Source organism: Pinus tabuliformis, chromosome 4_2 (genome assembly GCF_031772625.1).
Source record: "Pinus tabuliformis cultivar Carrire ecotype Pingquan chromosome 4_2, CPIR1, whole genome shotgun sequence".
Classification (NCBI taxonomy): Eukaryota; Viridiplantae; Streptophyta; class Pinopsida; order Pinales; family Pinaceae; genus Pinus; species Pinus tabuliformis.
The window spans coordinates 484,423,069-484,442,054 of NC_142304.1; the positions used below are offsets into that span (position 1 = coordinate 484,423,069).

The 18,986-nt window shown below is 34.6% G+C and overlaps 1 protein-coding gene across 1 annotated transcript; it reads left to right on the forward strand.

Annotated features, from left to right (window-relative positions):
* Nucleotides 1–3,185: 3,185 nt before the first annotated feature.
* On the forward strand, nt 3,186–4,891 carry LOC149170069 (uncharacterized). The gene is made up of 4 exons (XM_089425436.1): nt 3,186–3,255; nt 3,393–3,514; nt 4,410–4,614; nt 4,695–4,891. The coding sequence occupies exons 1-4, from the start codon at nt 3,186–3,188 to the stop codon at nt 4,889–4,891; spliced, it is 594 nt and encodes a 197-aa protein (XP_089281562.1).
* The last annotated feature ends 14,095 nt before the right edge of the window (nt 4,892–18,986 follow it).

Genomic DNA, 18,986 nt, shown 5'->3' on the forward strand with positions numbered 1-18,986 from the left:
AACAATACCAACTACCCATATATGTTTCCCATAAGTCTGTACAACCCAAGGGGTGGTATTTCCTTCTTTACAACATAATACATACAATTTCCATACCCTCTAGGGCTCTAGCACAAAAATCGCTATGAATTTTTGAGTTGGGGGTTGCAAGAAATCCAACTATTATATGAGTGTTCATAATAACCTTCACTTAGGATTTTGGGTGCTCTTTCAATGAGAATTCCTCACAAGAATACTAGTCTAGATCTTAACATAAATACCAATTGCAACAAGTTGTTTTAACACATAGCTATGGCTTCCCTTCTTTTCCCAACACCCAATTCTATTATCTTTACTTCATACTATCATGCATAATTGCCTACACATTTTACTTAGTTTTGATTTCCTTCTCTCCCATTCTTGCCTAACTTTCACTCTTCTAAAAGATGATTGTACTTATCACATGCTACCATAACTAAGTGAGATGACTTTCTCACCCATCATTTACATGATTGTACCTACCTCCCTGCTTGTTGATGTGACTACTAACCTCACACATTTAATGATTAACTTTAATATGTAAAATGGGTATTATACAATAATCATTACAAATAATTTTGGAAAAAAACCCAAGATTATAGGCATATGAATCTCTTTAGACATCCTTTCAATCTCCTCTCTTATAAAACCATAATCCCTTATAACTATACCCTTATTCTTCATATAATTAATAATTTGTTTTATTTTATTATTTTCCATATTACATTATTATTCCTTAATTCATTCATAACATATACCATTATTATATATTATCAATATGAAAATCAATACTAAAATATTACATTTATTTCACAAAAATGAAAAACCCACTAAGTCAAAATTTAATCAAATGTTACAAATCAAATGATAGCTTGAAGTTAAATACTCCACATTTTTAATTCAATGCGTACTTATCAAATTTGAAAGATTTAAATCTGGCTTCTCGAAGAAAAGAATTATCTTACTAAATTTTATAACATAATACTCTTATTATATCCCTTAATTCATTCATAACATATACCATTATTATACATTATCAATATGAGGATAAAACTAGAATAATGCATTTATTTTTATAAAAATAAGTACAAAAATGAAAAACCTAAACCCAATTAGTCAAACTTTAATTAAATGTTACAAATCAAATGATAGCTTCAAGTTAAATACTCCACATTTTTGATTCAATGTGTACTGATCAGATTTGAAAGATTTAAATCTGACATCTTGAAGAAAAGAATTATCTTACTAAATTTTATAGCATAATACTCTTATTATTTGCCCGCAATCCGTTATTGAATGCATTTTATTTTGTTTTTAATCTTTTTCTTTGCACTACTCCCATACAACATTATGCAGAAATAAAATCATAATTTATAAATTTTTATATTAATAAAGATGTTTATTATTGAATATTCATAATGTATGTTGCGTTAAATGGTGGTTTCTATATGGGATGTATTGGGTCAATTCTTTTTATTGTGGGAATTCATTTTGGGTTTTTATATATATATATAATTTAGAGTTTTAAATTTTCTTTTGGTTAGATTGTAAATTTTTAAAGGAATATATGAATAGATTTAATAAAAAAGATTTTATTATTCATAAGGTACATTATTGATGTTATATTAAATAGTGATTTTTATATTAAATGTATTAGGCTAAAAAAATTTCATGCTGTGAAACTCATATATATATATATATATATATAACAAAGAAATATTTCATCATGCAATTATTACTAGAGCCTAATCCTAAAGGCACCACATGTTAATAAGGTGCTTTAGTGTTCGAAATCCGACCAATTGAGCTAACTCTTGAGGCACCACCTGTTGTTAATAAGGTGCTTTAGTGTTCGAAATCCGACCAATTGAGCTAACTCTTGAGGCACCACCTGTTAGCAATATGTTTTAGGAGCTAACCATTGGGCTAGATTGTGAATATATATGTGTGAGAGAGAGAATGAGTGATTAGAGGAATCCATAAAGAAGCCTTTTTGACATGTATAATGCACAATGTAGATAAAGGAGATTTGAATATTAAACCGCCTCGCACTAATACTTTATTTACATGACCCACACCAATTGAGTTACACTAAAACAAAAAAACAATTACATTAAATCATTTTTCATTTTGAAAAACCATAAATACACAAATTTTAAATTGTATTGACTTCACTATAACAATTATATACTCTAATCAAATAATTTGACAAACTTGACGAATAAATGTGTAAATACTCCAATCAAATAATTTGACAAACTTGACGAATAAATGTGTAAATAGTAAGTATATTTATTGTATTTGCTATTATTGTGACAATCACATAGAGGGATCAAATTATTTGAGAAACTCGACCACGAAATGTGCGAATATAGGTGAATTGTGTAAGAATATCATATCGGTTGAAAACTTTTATACCAGAGGCACAATTTATCTTCTTTTATTTGAGAAACTCGATCACGAAATGTGAATATTAGTGAATTGTGAAGTATATGGTATCGGTTGAAAATTTTTCTACAACACGCACCATTTCTATTCTTTTCTCATTGCTAATGGGCAGCTAGCAATCCATCGTTTATTAAAATGGCAAATCATCATAAATTGAACGAATGTTTACACGCAATGTAAAATAAAATGACAATCAAATATTTGTCTCCGTTTTCGGATAAGTACTCGTTTTTCACCGAAACACAAGCTCATATCTATTCAAAGATCAAGCTATAATATCTCAACACCCTGCACTGCCATTTAAGAATTTCCTTTAACATAGTGAATTTAACATCCCTTAAACAGAAAATGCTCCCCTTACCCTAGACTTTTTGGTTGGAAGTCGAGGCCCCGACCCATCCGACTCGCAAAGTAAATGGCGCCCTACACGTCTACACATGCTACCCCATGAGTTGCGTTCTTTCCAAATACCTCCATTTATTGGTCACAGATATTTCGCCCAATCGGATTTGGAAACTAGGTTTCAGATAGACTAGACATCGCCTAATTTGGCATGTAGGCTCCGCTTTGAAACTGCTCTCCCATCTTTCTCCTATAAAGGAAGTGTACAATAGTTAAACACTCACCTGCACCTCTTGTAACTATTTATATATCTGGTGCTGCATACGTTGTCATTTAATAACAAAACAACAACCGACATTCAGAACAGTCAAGAAGAAATGGGTGTAATGAAGCTTCTTTTGACAACCTTAGCCCTTATTTTAGTTACAACGCTGCAAGTCGTTTACGGTTTGTACACCAATACAATTGATTTTATTTTGTGTTGGACTTGCTCATTGAAAATCTTTTCATTAGCTTGATTTTTGGTTTTCCATTAATAGGGTTTTAGTCTATAAGTTCTTAAAGTTGGAATTATTAATAATCAGGACGCATAGTATGCGAGAATCTTCCCCAGGAGGTTTGCGCGTTATCTGTGTCGTCTTATGGAGCACGTTGTGTGCTTGAGAAGTCCATCTCCAGGGATGGCACTGTGCTGTTTGAATGTCTGGTGGGTTTACGCTATTTTCAAACCATTTTTGATGTGGAGAAATGTAATTTTCCAATCATTTTATCTGCAATCAATATTTACTGTGTTATTGATTTATTATTATTATTTATTATGTTATTGATTCATTAGATATATATGCTCACTATTGGATTTAAACAAGTATATGATCATTAGATTTAAACAAATACATTATTTAGTGGCAGGCATATACCCATTAATGTTATTTACTATGCTCTAGACCATTAGATTTAAACAAATACATTATTTAGTGATAGACATATACTCTTCACCCATTAATGTTATTTACTATGCTCTCGACTCATTAGAAATTTAAACAAGTACATTATTTGATAGTGGGCATATACGCTCGACCCATTGATATTATTTACTGTGCTTTTAACTCATTAGATGTATATGTTACTCTTAGATTTAAAGAAATACATGTGTGCCTATACAAACCGCCCCAAAATTTAAACAAATACATTATCCAATAATGATAGTGGTTGTATAGGCCCTCTAATACATGTGTGCCTATACAACCCGCCCCAAAATTTAAACAAATACACTATCCAATAATGATAGTGGCCATATACAACCAGGCCCTAAATGTTAGTTACCAACTTAGCCATATAAACAAGTACATTATTGATAGTTACCCATATAGACAAATACATTATTCAACAATAATAGTAAATTATTGATAGTTACCATATAAACAAATACATTATTCAACAATAATAATGGGCATATACAACCTAGAATATGGGTAATTGATAAACAAATACATTATTCAATAATGATAATGGGCCTATACAACCAGGCCAATTAATATTAGTTGCCCTAGAGTATTATGAGTAATTGATAGTATTCCATTAAATTTGTTAAATTTGTGCAGTCATCTGACGTTATTGCCGAGAGAATGAATGAATGGATAGAAACGGATGAATGCAAGAATGCGTGTGGGATAGAGAGATTGGCCGTGGGAATGTCTTCAGATGCTCTGAAAGAAGGTCATTTTACGAGGAAACTATGCTCTCCAGATTGTTACTACAACTGTCCCAACATCCTCGACCTCTACATCAATCTTGCTGCAGGGGAAGGTGATTATACTTGCAAAGTTGTTTATTATATTTTGAAGTTAGCCCATGATTTATATATACATTGTGTATATGTTCTGCAGGTATATATTTGCCCCGCCTATGCGAGGGTCACAGAAGCGGAGACCGACGGATCATAAACGAGGTTATATCTGGATCGTTATCAGGCATAGCGACCGAAGAATTTGCTCCTGCCCCCGCTCCCTCTTCCTCTGCTCCCGCTCCCGGTTCACCTTCCATTCCCCCTCCTCCCGCTTCCTCTCCTTGTGTTGGCTCCTAGGGAGAACGTTATTCTACATTTACGCAACTCTTCAATAATCAGGTGCATATCTTCTTGGAGACTGGAGTCTGAAGTAAACAGCTCATTTCTTTATATTTCCTCTATGTGTAGCTATTGCTTTTACTTTCAATGAATTTCTAATCAGAAATCTTGTGCTTTATTTCTTCCCTGCAGCATTAAATTACCGTGATGGTAGGTTGCAATAATTTTTTTAACGTCTGGCCTTTTAGTTGGCAAAATACTTATCAAAGAGCGAGGAGCCCAGAATTCTTAGAGATTACGTGGAGATTTCGGTTCTAATAAACAAATTCGAATCTCTATGATTGTATACCACTCTATGATCTGTTTGGGTTCTCTGAATATATTATTTAAATACTTATGAAGAGCGAGGAGCCCAGAATTCTTAGAGATTACGTTGAGGTTTCGCTTCTAATAAACAAATTCGAATCTCTATGATTCTAAACCACTCCATGATCTGTTTGGGTTCTCTGAATATATTATTTAAGTTTATATAGATAAAGTATTTTTCCGATACATTTCATGAAATGTGTATACATTATGTATTATCATGCCCTTATTTTTTGTTTTCAGTGTAGATCTGAGAAATATTTCAAATTCGGACTAATTTCACTCCTAAATATTTCAAAATGCGACTGACTTTTGATTTCCTTTACTCTTATTTATTAGATCATGAAATATTTACCGTAGGTTTATTGGTGGTTAAATTTTACAGGTCATATTTAATTTTCTTAACTATCTAACAATTTTAATTTATTTTAGTGAGTCTAGTTTATTTTTTTAAATAATTAATTTTATGGGCTACATAAAAAAATTACTCATATCTATTTATGTGTACATGATTGAGAGATATGCATTACATAATCTATATTTTGTTTTTTTAACTATTTAACATTTTTAAAATACGCAACTCATTATTGTTGTCAAGTTTATTTTTTAGAATGGTCAATTTGATGGGTGAGATGAAAATTCAATGAGAATTAAAGATATTGATTTATATATGTGTGTATGATAGAAAAATATGTATGGCATATATATTAACTCTATAAATTATATATAACTAATTTTAAATTGGATCGAAGAAAATAAAACATCCATTACACAATTCTCCTCATGAAATTTCTAAAAATATGAATAATTGTGAAAAATTTTGATCTCTTATAAATAAAACAAGTTAGGTACAAGATGAAACTCCAAGATATGCATATATTGCATAGTACTTATAGTGTTTATAGTGTTTATAAATACAAGTGGTGCTCATAGTATGATACTCATTACACTGATTGTTGGTCTTTGGGCATGCTAGAAAAAAATTGCCTAACCTAGGGGCTAAAGTAATTATATTGAATGGACTTTTAGTTATTTAATAAAAATGATACAACTATTTTTTGTTTGATTTTTGAGAGTTTTTATGTAATATGTTTAATGTTAATATGTTGATGGGTTTATTTTGTGGTTGGAAATGAAATTTCAGTGGAGAGTCACCATGCCTCATGTGCGTTCCATAAATTCATAATTGAATCTAAATTCATTATTGAATCTGAATAGGTTTGTGCTTTTCAAGCCTTAGGATGTCAGCTAGAGAGATGCATCTTTACTTTTTAAACAATCATAATTTTGTTTGAAATAAATACGTTTTATATTATTATTGTTTTTTCTTTATATTAGTATTTCTTGAAATATTTAGAATCCCCTAAAATTTATATTTAAAAGTAAATGTGGGTTCATATTTGTTGCATTGTTTATGAAGTCTATCTCAATCCAATTAATTATGTTGAAATTTTCTCCTCTAAAGGGTTTGAGCATGCTAATTGAGGGCTTTTTTAATAATTCATCATGATTTTCAAAAGCTTTGATATTACATAAGGAGTGACTTTACATAATTTCCCTAAATCACTAGCTAATTTGGGAGTAATAAACATGATTCATTAAGTGTTTTTATTTAATGTATAAATCAATAACTTTACTTGGTTTAGTTTTGCTTCATGTGTAGAAATTCCCACTATCGATAACAGATTATGCAATATACTGAAACACAATACAATATATACTTCTACAACACTTTGCGGAAGCTTAATCAAATTGAGCAAGATCAAGAGAACACATATAACTGAGAATGAGAAATCAATCACACATAACACAGAAGAAATAACCCAAGGAAAGCCTCAGCCTAAAACCCCAACTCTGTATTATCATACAAGTGGAAAATAGTCACAGAATTACACAAAGCCTTAGCTTGGAAGCCAACTAGCTCTCAATATAATCCCTCTGCTGCTCATAGATAGTCAAAGTCCTCTCACAAACCTTCTCCTCTGCCCTCCAAGCCTCCTATTTCCTTGCACAGTTTTTCTTGGGGTCTAGTGCTTCCACACATGTGAATTCCCACCTCACACTGCTTACTTGGCCCAGTAATAACTGTGCAATCCTGAAGGAGATAAATCCTTCTCCATAGATGAGTTTCCTTTATAGGAAAAATCCATCTAACTGATAGTACATTGTCCCTCCTCTAATCTCAACTGGGTCTCTGTCTGAACTAACATGCATGAGTTATTTATGAGAGAATATTCAGTTATCTGAAGTGCAGTAGTTACATGCATGCAAACATTAACTAACTGAACTCACAATTAATTCAACAAACTGTTTGAATGAATCTAACTGGACTTGACTCAGTTAATTAATTCAACTAATTACAACTCAATATTACAATTCATCCTTATCTCTTTAACTAATGGATAAATTCCTCAATTAATGGAAAAACTGTTGCATGTCCCCACATAGACTTCATGTTTGATTTTCCTTAAATAATTAACTCAAGATGAATTAATTAATTATTTTACAAACAGCTGGTAAGATCAAATTCAAATTTTACTTCACTATTTTAGTTCAGGGATTTTAGTTCAGGGACTAACTAAAATAGGAATCCATCCTGAACTACTAAAAATAACAATGCTATTTTTAACACTTCCATTTTTCATTCCTTGTTGCTCAATCCAGCACTGGTACTAGAACTGCTATTTATAGCAGTGCTATTTTTAACATTTCTTGTTGCCGTTTTCAACACTCCCTCTCAACAAGAAAGGCTTCAACTCGAACCTGATCCCAAACCTTTGGAATGTTCTGCATGTAACACTTCTTCCAAGTGTGGACACTCCAGCAACTCTAGAAACAAAAAAAAAACTCCCAACTGACCCTTCTGTTGGGCTAGAAACATACTCTAATGCTGAAGCTCCCTCTGCCACTGACAAATGCTTCCTCTATGACCTCTGAGTTGCTGCAACACTCCATGCATCTCACACCATTGCACACCTCTCTGTGCCATCTTGCATTGGTGCAACACTCCTGTGCCTCTCGCATTGCTACAACCTGCTAGCTCTACATAGTCTTGGGACACCTGCACTATAGCTCTCTCTACTACTCCATCCGCATATATCTCTACCCACTCAGCCAGTCCTACTACTCCTCATCGGGGCTCCTGTAGCAAAGTAGAATCAAAGAGGTTGGGTACCTCAAGGATCCTGCCCCTATTCCAGCCTTCGTGGGACGATCACTCCACATCACCTCACCTTTGACCTGGAGGTATGGATGCATGTGATCCCTCTGCCCACTTGGCTCGAAATTTTACCCTACTGTAGGTCCCTGCATGAGTGGATGCTTCCACTCGGTCTCCTCTCAGCTTTCCCAATTGTGGCTGCTCCACAACCTCCTGAAGTTGCTTCACCAATCGTGGCTCCTCCACAATTGTCTGAGACATCTCCTGTGGCTACATGTTGAGAGGTAATGTACTCTCCTTATCAACCACCAAGTCTCCATCATTTGCCTTGCTCCTCAAGGCTTTGCATGCATCTTGAACCTCAAGAGCATACAGTTTCTTGACTCGTGAACTAATCTGCTTCACCTGTCTTGTGATTATGTGTCTAAGGAAAACCTTTCCCTTATTGAAGGCTACATCATAGCCTCTGTCTTCCAGCATCACAATTGACACCAAATTTTTCTTTAGTCCTAGTACATACTTCACATCGGTCAAGTTAATGTGAGCTCCATGCTCCCTCTAAAAAACAACCTTGCCTACACTTGAGACATTATACTTTTCATCATTACCCATCACTATGAGTATCTGGAGATATTTCTCTTCCAAAGTACTGAACAAACTCTTATCGTCGGTCATGTGGAAAGAAGTTCCACTATTAAGAAGCCAACCACTTCCCACCATGGATGGAACCATGCATGCGAAGAGTGTGAAATCCAACTCGAACTGTGAGGTTAATGCCTCACCTTCAGATCCTCCCTTGGATCCCATGTCGGATTTCCTCAATGGACAATTTGTAGCAAAATGGCCCACTTCATGAAAACGAAAGCATCACACTTTTGATTTGTCAAACTTCTTCCCACCATGGGAAGAACTCGATTTGGGATGAGAATCCTTCTCCTTCCCTTTCTTTTCCTTACTCGCTAAGGCACACTTTTCTTCATCCTCCTGCATCAGATTTGACCAAAGTCATTCCTAATCTGGCAGTTTTTCTCTTCCATTAACTGAGTCTTGGTAGCTATGCCAGCTCTTAGAAAGACCAAGGAGTGCAAGACTCACCATGTCATCATCAGCGGTCGTGGTCCCCACACTTCCAAGCTCATCCCTGCAGGTGGTAAGCTTGTTCATATATGTAGAGATCGTGTCGCCCTTTTCACACTTGATCTTACGAAGCTTGTCTTTCAGCACCAGCTTCCTCTGATCGCTATTGTTCTGATATAAATCTTTCAATGTTTTCCACATCGAAAACGGTGTCTCCTTCCCATGGAGGCTCAAGACAATATGGTCTCGAACTCCCTCTAGGAGGATTCTCCTTGCTCTAGCCACACATTTCTTCCATTCCACCAGTTGAGTAGCATCAGTCAGCTTGGGGACTTCTTGATCAATGAAGTCCTTTAGACCGTTATCCTCTAATACTGCCTCCATATGATCCTTTCAGGCTATATAATTCGAGTTGCCATCAAGGGCATTCTCGAGTCTTAAACCATTGAACGCCATTGCTAAAATTGAGATGTGATAAGAACTCGATTTATATATTCAGGAACCACAAACTTCTAACTTCTTCTTCTAGTATACTGTTCTTCACCTTGATCACCTTTGCTCCGAAAATTCCCACTATAGATCAACAAATTATGCAATATACTAAAACACAATACACGATCTACTTCTACAACACTTTGCAGAAGCTTAATCGAATTGAGCAAGATCAAGAGAACACATATAACTGAGAAGGAGAAATAAATCACACATAACACAGAAGAAATAACCCAGGGAAAGCATCAGCCTAGAACCCCAACTCTGAATTATCATAGAAGTGGAAAATATTCATAGAATTACATAAAGCCTTAGCTTGGAAGCCAACTAGATCTCATTATAATCCCTCTACTGCTCATAGATAGTCAAAGGCCTCTCACAAACCTTCTCCTCTGCCCTCCAAGCCTCCTATTTCCTTGCACAATTTTGCTTGGGGTCCAGTGCTTTCACACATGTGAATTCCCACCTCACACTGCTCACTTGGCCCAGTAGTAACTGCACAATCCTGAAGGAGATAAATCCTTCTCCATAGATGAGTTCCCTTTATAGGAAAAATCCATCTAACTGATAGTACATTGTCCCTCCTCTGATCTCAACTGGGTCTCTGTCTGAACTGACATGCATGAGTTATTTATGAGAGAATATTCAGTTATCTGAAGTGCATCAGTTACATGAATGAAAGCATTAACTAACTGAACTCACAATTAATTCAACAAACTATTTGAATTAATCTAACTCTACTTGAATCAATTAACTAAGTCAACTAATTACAACTCAATATTACAACTCATCCTTATCTCTTTAACTGGTGGATAAATTCCTCAATTACTGGAGAAACTGTTGCATGTCCCCATATAGACTTCATTTTTTATTTTATTCAACTAATTAACTCAAGGTGAATTAATTAATTATTTTACAAACAACTGGTAAGATCAAATTCAAATTTTACTTCACTATTTTAGTTCAAGGACTAACTAAAATAGGAATCCATCCTAGACTGCTAAAAATAGCAATGCTATTTTTAGCACTTCCATTTTTCATTCCTTGTTGCTCAATCCAGCACTAGTACCAAAACTGCTATTTATAGTAGGGATATTTTTAGCACTTCTATTTTTAGCATTTCTTGTTTCCATTTTCAACATCATGGTCAAGCTAAAATTAATAAGATAAAACAAAAGAATTACATCAGCAAAAAAATTGTTATAGTAAAATACTAAGAAAATAAATATAATAATAACATTTCAATGATGGGCAAAAATACATGTGAAATGTCATTTGAAAGTTAGTTTTAGAAATAAGTCCATAAATAAATATAATAATAACATTTCAATGATGGGCATAAATAAATGTGAAATGTCATTTGAAAGTTAGTTTTAAAAACAAGCACATCATAAAAAAAATTACTTGACTATTAGGAGTGTCGGTCACATTTATACCTTGGTGTTGGGCCCCTTCTTTGTATTTTGGATATAATGGTATGAATTACAACATACTTTCTATTATTTGTTTGTGAACATATTTATAATATTTTGCAGTGTTAACTCTGTACTTTCCATTTTATATAATACTCCAAATGAAGCAATATTAAATATCAATATGCTAATTTGAAGATCAAGATAGATGGCATTGTTATTATCACATTGAGTTGTAATAGACTTATGACTTAGCTTTACATTTGTACCAATTTTCATAAGTCATATGGCCTCTTTACAAGCATGAATCATTATCATATACTCTACCTTTGTAGTGGAAAAAAACGTACCATACCTTTTCACTTTCTCATTCAACTTATCTCTCTACCAAAGAATCAAAACACATGATATCACACAGAAAATATAATTCTATATACATCTCCAAATCAATCAAAGTCCACATGTAACACCCTCGTCCCACAGTTACATAGGTTCACCGATCCACTGGGGTAAATATGTGACGAAGGGTTACTATGATATGACTCAACCTCCTACATACAATTAAGCAAGTGGACTCAAAGAAATGAAACCAAACTAACTTCCCTCATGTGCTACAGGACCCCCAAGGGCTAAACCACCCTTCCACCGAAACCTTGAGAAAGCCTACAAGGGAGAGACTGTAGTCTTTACACCTAGTTCTATACCCGTGACCGCGAGATTTGAGGCACTTTTTCATGGCTAGTCTCTAGACCGCTGCCTAAAACTTAATAAAACTTTCCAGCTCAATGAATGACACCAGGACAAATCCATCAATACAAAACTAAGACAAGAAATTGACCTAGAAAGCCCTGACCATAACAAACATTTCATCAAACACATCACGGACATGTAACTTAAAGGTCATAATTACATATATGAACATATGGATCTCATAATTATCTGGGAACTGTCAAAAAGGCCTAATACCCTCTCAAAGTACTTGCAATAACATTTTTTAGTGCATGCATTCATCAACCATTCATATATTAATTAAACATGTCAAAATCCATAAACAATATACATCATATAACCAACATATATCTAGCTTATAACCAACTTATAAATCATGGAAAGTCAACCATAATATTACCATCATAATAAATATATATGCTCATAGACGACAATAGGGAAATACCTCATATTAACACATGAATATACCAATCAAATCAGGGACTTCCACGTACCACCTAACCATAGATTGGGCTGAAAAAATTATTTATTTCAGCCAATCACTCTCGTGCCATATTCCAAGCATGAATGTGGGATCTCAAGGAATAACCAAAAGAAAACCAAACCAAGGCTTCTAAAGGAAAAATCATTTCAACCCTCAACCAGTGATTTCACCTCATAGTCAGATATCATTAACCATCACCATATTGGTCTCTACTGAAGTTGTCCATGGCTCTAGAGCATTTGTTCGAACGTAACTCTAGGACTAGTAACTCAACCCACAACTGCCATAGGACTCCAGAGCATTTGTCCAACTAAGGCTTCAGGACTAGTAGCTCAACCCACCAAGGGCTCCATAATGTTTTTCCAACCAAGACTTCCAGGACTAGTAACTCAGCCAAAGCTGTTCTAGGGGTTCCAGAGCGTTTTTCCAACCAAGGCTCCAAGAACTAATAACTAAACCCAAAACCATAAGGAACATGAGAACCAATCAAAAAACAAAAGATAAACCCACCAAGACCATAGCTATCCAGGAAATTGAAATGCTAGGAAAAACCACTATCAATCGAGGAAATCCTCCATGCTAATGACAACTCATAACCATGAAACCACATGCATGTACCATGCATGCCAAAACTAGCAAGGAATCCATACATGCAACTCGATGCTTTTAAAGAAACCCCATTGTAGCTGCTTATCCCACTTTCTTGTTGTGCTCTCCTACTTTTCCTTTGCCTCCTTTTTCCAAATCCAAAGTATGCCACAATGCTCCAATAAAATTTTAGTGTGCAAGAGTATAAGAGAGAGAATAGAGAAAGAGCTCCAAAAATGAAATGACAAAAGTCTGTGAACTTATCCTTATAAGCCTTTTTATTATTGAGGCCTCTATTTTCTTCTATTTTCCTCTATTTTCCTTCAATTCCCCTCTCATGCAAATCTCTGACCTTTCACCTTTCATTTCTCCTATTTCATTTATTTTCATAAATAAAATTCCAATTAATACCTCTTTACCTTTGCCATTACCTTTTCCAATTTCCATAGCCATAATAACTGAAATGAACACCCACTAGGATGTTTTTCCCACCATTTAGCTTGGAATACGTGTCCCATTTCCTTTGTTAAATTTATTACATGGATTTTTAACCGAGGTTGTTACAGAAACCTCCCATTTGGGGGAACACTGTCCTCAGTGTTCTATGCCACCTATGACCAACAAACCGTTGAAAACAAAATATACTTCCCATGGAGATTTATAACACAACTCAATACAATATTTACAATAATAAACACATATACTGTCATGCAAATTTGTTTCAAATAGAAAATAACCATATTGTCTATGGAGCTTTATAACACAACTGAATACAATATTTACAATAATATACACATATGCACATTTTCTTGACCATCAATTAAAATGATAGGTTGTTATGCATTAGCAAAAAGGGAACCCAGAGTCTCACACCTCCACCCTCAAAGTAGTACCAAGATTTATCTTCTTCCCAAGAAGTCCAAAATCCACTTCCAAAATCAAATTCCACATCCAATTTCTAGTGCTACAATCCATTTTCTATGTGTTCCCCGAGTCAATAGTTACTTTCTCATTATTCCAAGGCACACTCCCAATGTTCTTCTGATTCCATATGGCAACACTAATGACCAAAATCAATGTATTCCCTGCCTTCCCTTCTCTACTACATGGTCTCACTTGTAATCTAGTCACCCCTTTCCTTGTAGTCACACACCTTCCAAGTTCCGTGCGAATCCCCTTCTCTACCACATAGTCCCTCGGGTGACCTCTCTCCTAGCAAGGTTTCCTCGCATTAGAAGGTCCAAAAACTATGGCATATCACTGCCTTAAAACCATCATATCGGTCATAGCATGCCCATGGAAATCAATGGACACTCTTAGGTACCAGTGTCCCACAATGGCCCTGCTCCTGAATTATTTAACAACATATTGTTGGATGTCTAATTTATTTTGTTTTTGATGCTAATTCTTGCAGTTAGTTTCAACCACCTTATCGGGAATTTCCAACTTTTTCATGTACCAAGCACATAAATGTCATTATATTCAAAATAAACCAAAATAAATTCAAATCTTACCTCATTGGTGGCCGGTTAGCACAGTATGCCTGAAATTCTATTTACTTCCTGTCACAACAAGTCAAACTAACTCTTTGACCAAATCATCATGTAAAAAAGTATCACATCTGGTTAGCTCAAAACACAACCATCTTAATTAAAATTATAGATCACATGCAACCAGCATAAACCATAATCACAAATCACATGTAATAGTCATAAATCAAAATCAGAGATCACATGCATAATAAAAATTGAAATAAATGTTGATACTTATCCTTCAATTGGTCCCTTTCTTATGCCTTTATCCTTGTCCTTTTGCACACACAATGGATTGGTTTCCAAACCTAGCAAGAACCAATAACCTTCTCTTCTCTTCAACCACACACACATACATACAATGTACATCACACGCATACACCCACACATAATGTACAACACCACACAATACATGTGCCTACACCCATTGTATAACACAACACATACACCTACACCTAGTGTACAACATATCACATGCACCTACATGTGTTGTACAACACAACACATACATATATACATGATATACAACACTACAAAATACATACACTTATACCTGGTGTAGAACACCATGCATATACGTACATAAAGTACAACACAACAAATACATATGTCATCATACAATGACTACATAATACACATAACATAGTACCACATGTGCACAACATCACATGTATGATGTGTACACAATAGCACATGTACGCAATGCCACTTGCACAATGTGTACACAACACCACATGTACATAGCACCACCTATACAACATGTACACAACACCACATGCACGACATGTACATAGCACCACATGCACAACATCACTTGCACACAACACCACATGAACAATATGTACACATAACAACATGCACACAATACCACATGTACAATCATGCACAAAACACCATATGTAGATAGCACCCCGTGTACAACATGCACATAACACCGTATGTACATAACATCGGATATAAAACATTTACATAGCACCATATGTACACAACACTGCATATTCAACATGTGTACAACACCATATGTACACAATACTACATATCCAACATGTGCACAACACCATATGTACACAGCCTCGCATATTCGACATGCGCACAACCCCATATGCACACAACACCACATATCCAACATATAAATAGCACCTGATGTTCATAGAATCACATATGAAACATGTACATAACACCATTACTGTACATCCAGAGACCACATTATCTTTTCCAAGCAACCTTGCTTCTAGTTTATTATCCATCCTTGTCTTGACATGCCGTAAAGCACACTACTTTCATTCTGTCGATGTATCCCTCAACTTTACCTATATATAACATAAACGTAGGCATAATACAAGAACATAATATCAATTCATATCCACATGATACTAACCTCATAAATCTATTGGGATACTTTGCCCACTTGATTCCTCATAGCCAAGAACCTCTTCATGCCATTCATTTACATAAACAATTATTCCTCCACAAGAATGAATCTTGACAACCTTGTCAGGCAATGACATGTAAACATACATATATATAAACATTAACATAAAACAATCATGATCGTGTCAGACAATGATATACATACATACATATATACATATATAGACATTATCATAATCATGATCACAACATAATTACCGGATATCATAAGGTCAAGGTTATGAGAACTTCCGTTATCCATGCACAACATGCACAACATTGAGAACAACAATTCTCAACATAGCCAAGACATCTGATGCCTCAAAGCCATTCACCTTATATTTCTTAGTTACCTTTCTCATGATTGTCCTGCCACCGTCCATTTACCCCAATGGCCCCTACTAATCACAAAAGGCTGAAAGCACAAAACTAACAACAAACACTACAACTCTATCCCCATGGGTTCCCAATGCTTCTAAGGGAAATTTTAACCTAAGTCTTCTTCCATATTACATGGAAGTATATTTTGCCATAATCCCCTGCATGGTACTTCCATAAACACATAACTATCACTGTATAAATAAATATAACAATATATACTAGCTATCTTATCTTTTTGTGCCAAGCGCACTCTCTTATAACTGAACAAGTACACATATATCATCTCGCAAGGGACTCCAATTCCTTGAAAAATCGAACCATAACTGGAAACCAACTATTATACCTTTCAAATTCATGTTCAAAAACATAGTAGATATCCACATAATGTCAAACAAAATCAAGGTTAAGAAGACTTCATGTATTCATGCAAATTACTCATTCATTTGGAATTGTGGTTTCCAAACATAGCCAAAGGAATTCTCACCCAATTCCTTTATTTACCTTTTTCCTTAATAAAATTGAGTCTTATTATGTACTGTCACCTCAACCACCTTTTAGTTATATAAATAAATCAACTCTTACCATTTCATGCTAATACTAAGCATGTTTCCCTACAACTATTTACATATGTTAGTCACATGCTCCAAATATCAAGACATCATATCTATTAATTTGAAAACATTCTTTACCAAAACTAACAACCATTTCATAACCAACATTCAACTCACAATCATTATTCATAATACTACAACTGGCACTCACTTACACTTAAGTGCATATCATTTGTGTTAGCACATACTATGTTATTACAAGCATCTTAAAACAAGATCATTCCTTCATGTAATTTTGTAGACACATACTCATATCATGCCACTTATCAAACATTCAAACAACCTATAAACATACCATGTTAGATAAGAAAAGTAGATGACATAATCGACTCATACCTCAATGTATCCCAGGGGAGGCTATCACATTTGCACAAGTCAGTCTAGATTAGTATGACACAATATCACAAGTATATCGAATCATGCCTAAATAACATAACAATAACCATTTGCATAGGCCAACCCAGATTATCATGATACAAATAAGATCAAGATCTTAAATGCAATGACCATAATCATCATGCATATGACCACAATGCAGATAATGACAAGTTACTATCATTTATGACTATTTGATGCACGTGCATATGACTACATTGATCAACTAACATCTAACATGCATGTAATCAAAACAACGATATAATGATAGGCATGCACATAACCACAATGAATATAACACTTGTTAACCATCATACCTACATGTTCAACATATGATAACTGTATGATGATTTTCTCTTACTATTAGGTCCAGTGTTGCAACCTCGCTTTGATAAACTGCTTCTCATGCTCTATCTCAGCCAACATATCAGAATCATGATGCCACAAACTGGAATAATGACTATCCAAATGCATGCATAAAAATAACATTGAAAACTAACATGCATGCATGACAAACATATTCTGCCCATCCAGTCCAAGTATTGAACCTGGGAGAGCTCTGATACCACTTTGTAACACCCTCCTCCCACACTTACCCAAGTTCACTAGTTCACCGGGGTAAATATGTGATGAAGAGCTACTATGATATGACTTAACCTCCTAGGTATAGGTGAGGAAGTGGAATCAATGAATTGAAACTAAATTGACTTCCCTCAAGTGCTAAAGAAGCCCTAAGGGCTAGAACACCCTTCCAAGTGCCCAACCCCTAAGTTAAACCTGTTTTTTAGTGTTTTGGACTCCCAGAAATTGGAAAAACATTACAATAATTCAATTTTAACCCTCGAGTCACATGAAAAATCTTGCAAGGGAGTGACTGTAGTACTTTCACCTAGTTCTATGCCTACGACTGTGAGATCTGAGGCACTTTTTTAGGGCTAGTCTCTAGACCACTACCCAAAACTTAATGAAACTTTCAAGAACAATGAATGACACCAGGAAAAAGCCACCAATATAAATATTAGACAATAAATTGACCTAGAAAGGCATAAAAATGACACACATTTCGTTAAAAGCATCATGAACATGTAACCTACATGTCATAATTACATATTTGAAAATAGAAATCTCATATTTATATGGGAATCGTCAAGAAGGTCTAATACCCAGTTTTAATAGCTTCAATAACATTTGTTAGCACATGGATTCATCAACCATTCATATATTCATCAAACATGTCAAGAACCATAAATAATATACTTCATATAACTAACATATAACCAACATATAAACCAACAATAACCGACATATAAACCATGAAAAATCAACCATAATATCACCATCATTATCAATACATATGATCATAGATCACAATAGAGAAATACCTCATATTAACACATGAATATAAAAATAAATTAAAGGACTTACATGTACCACTTGACCATAGTTTGGGTTGAACCAAATCTTTCTTTCAGCCAATCATCCCCACGCCATATTCC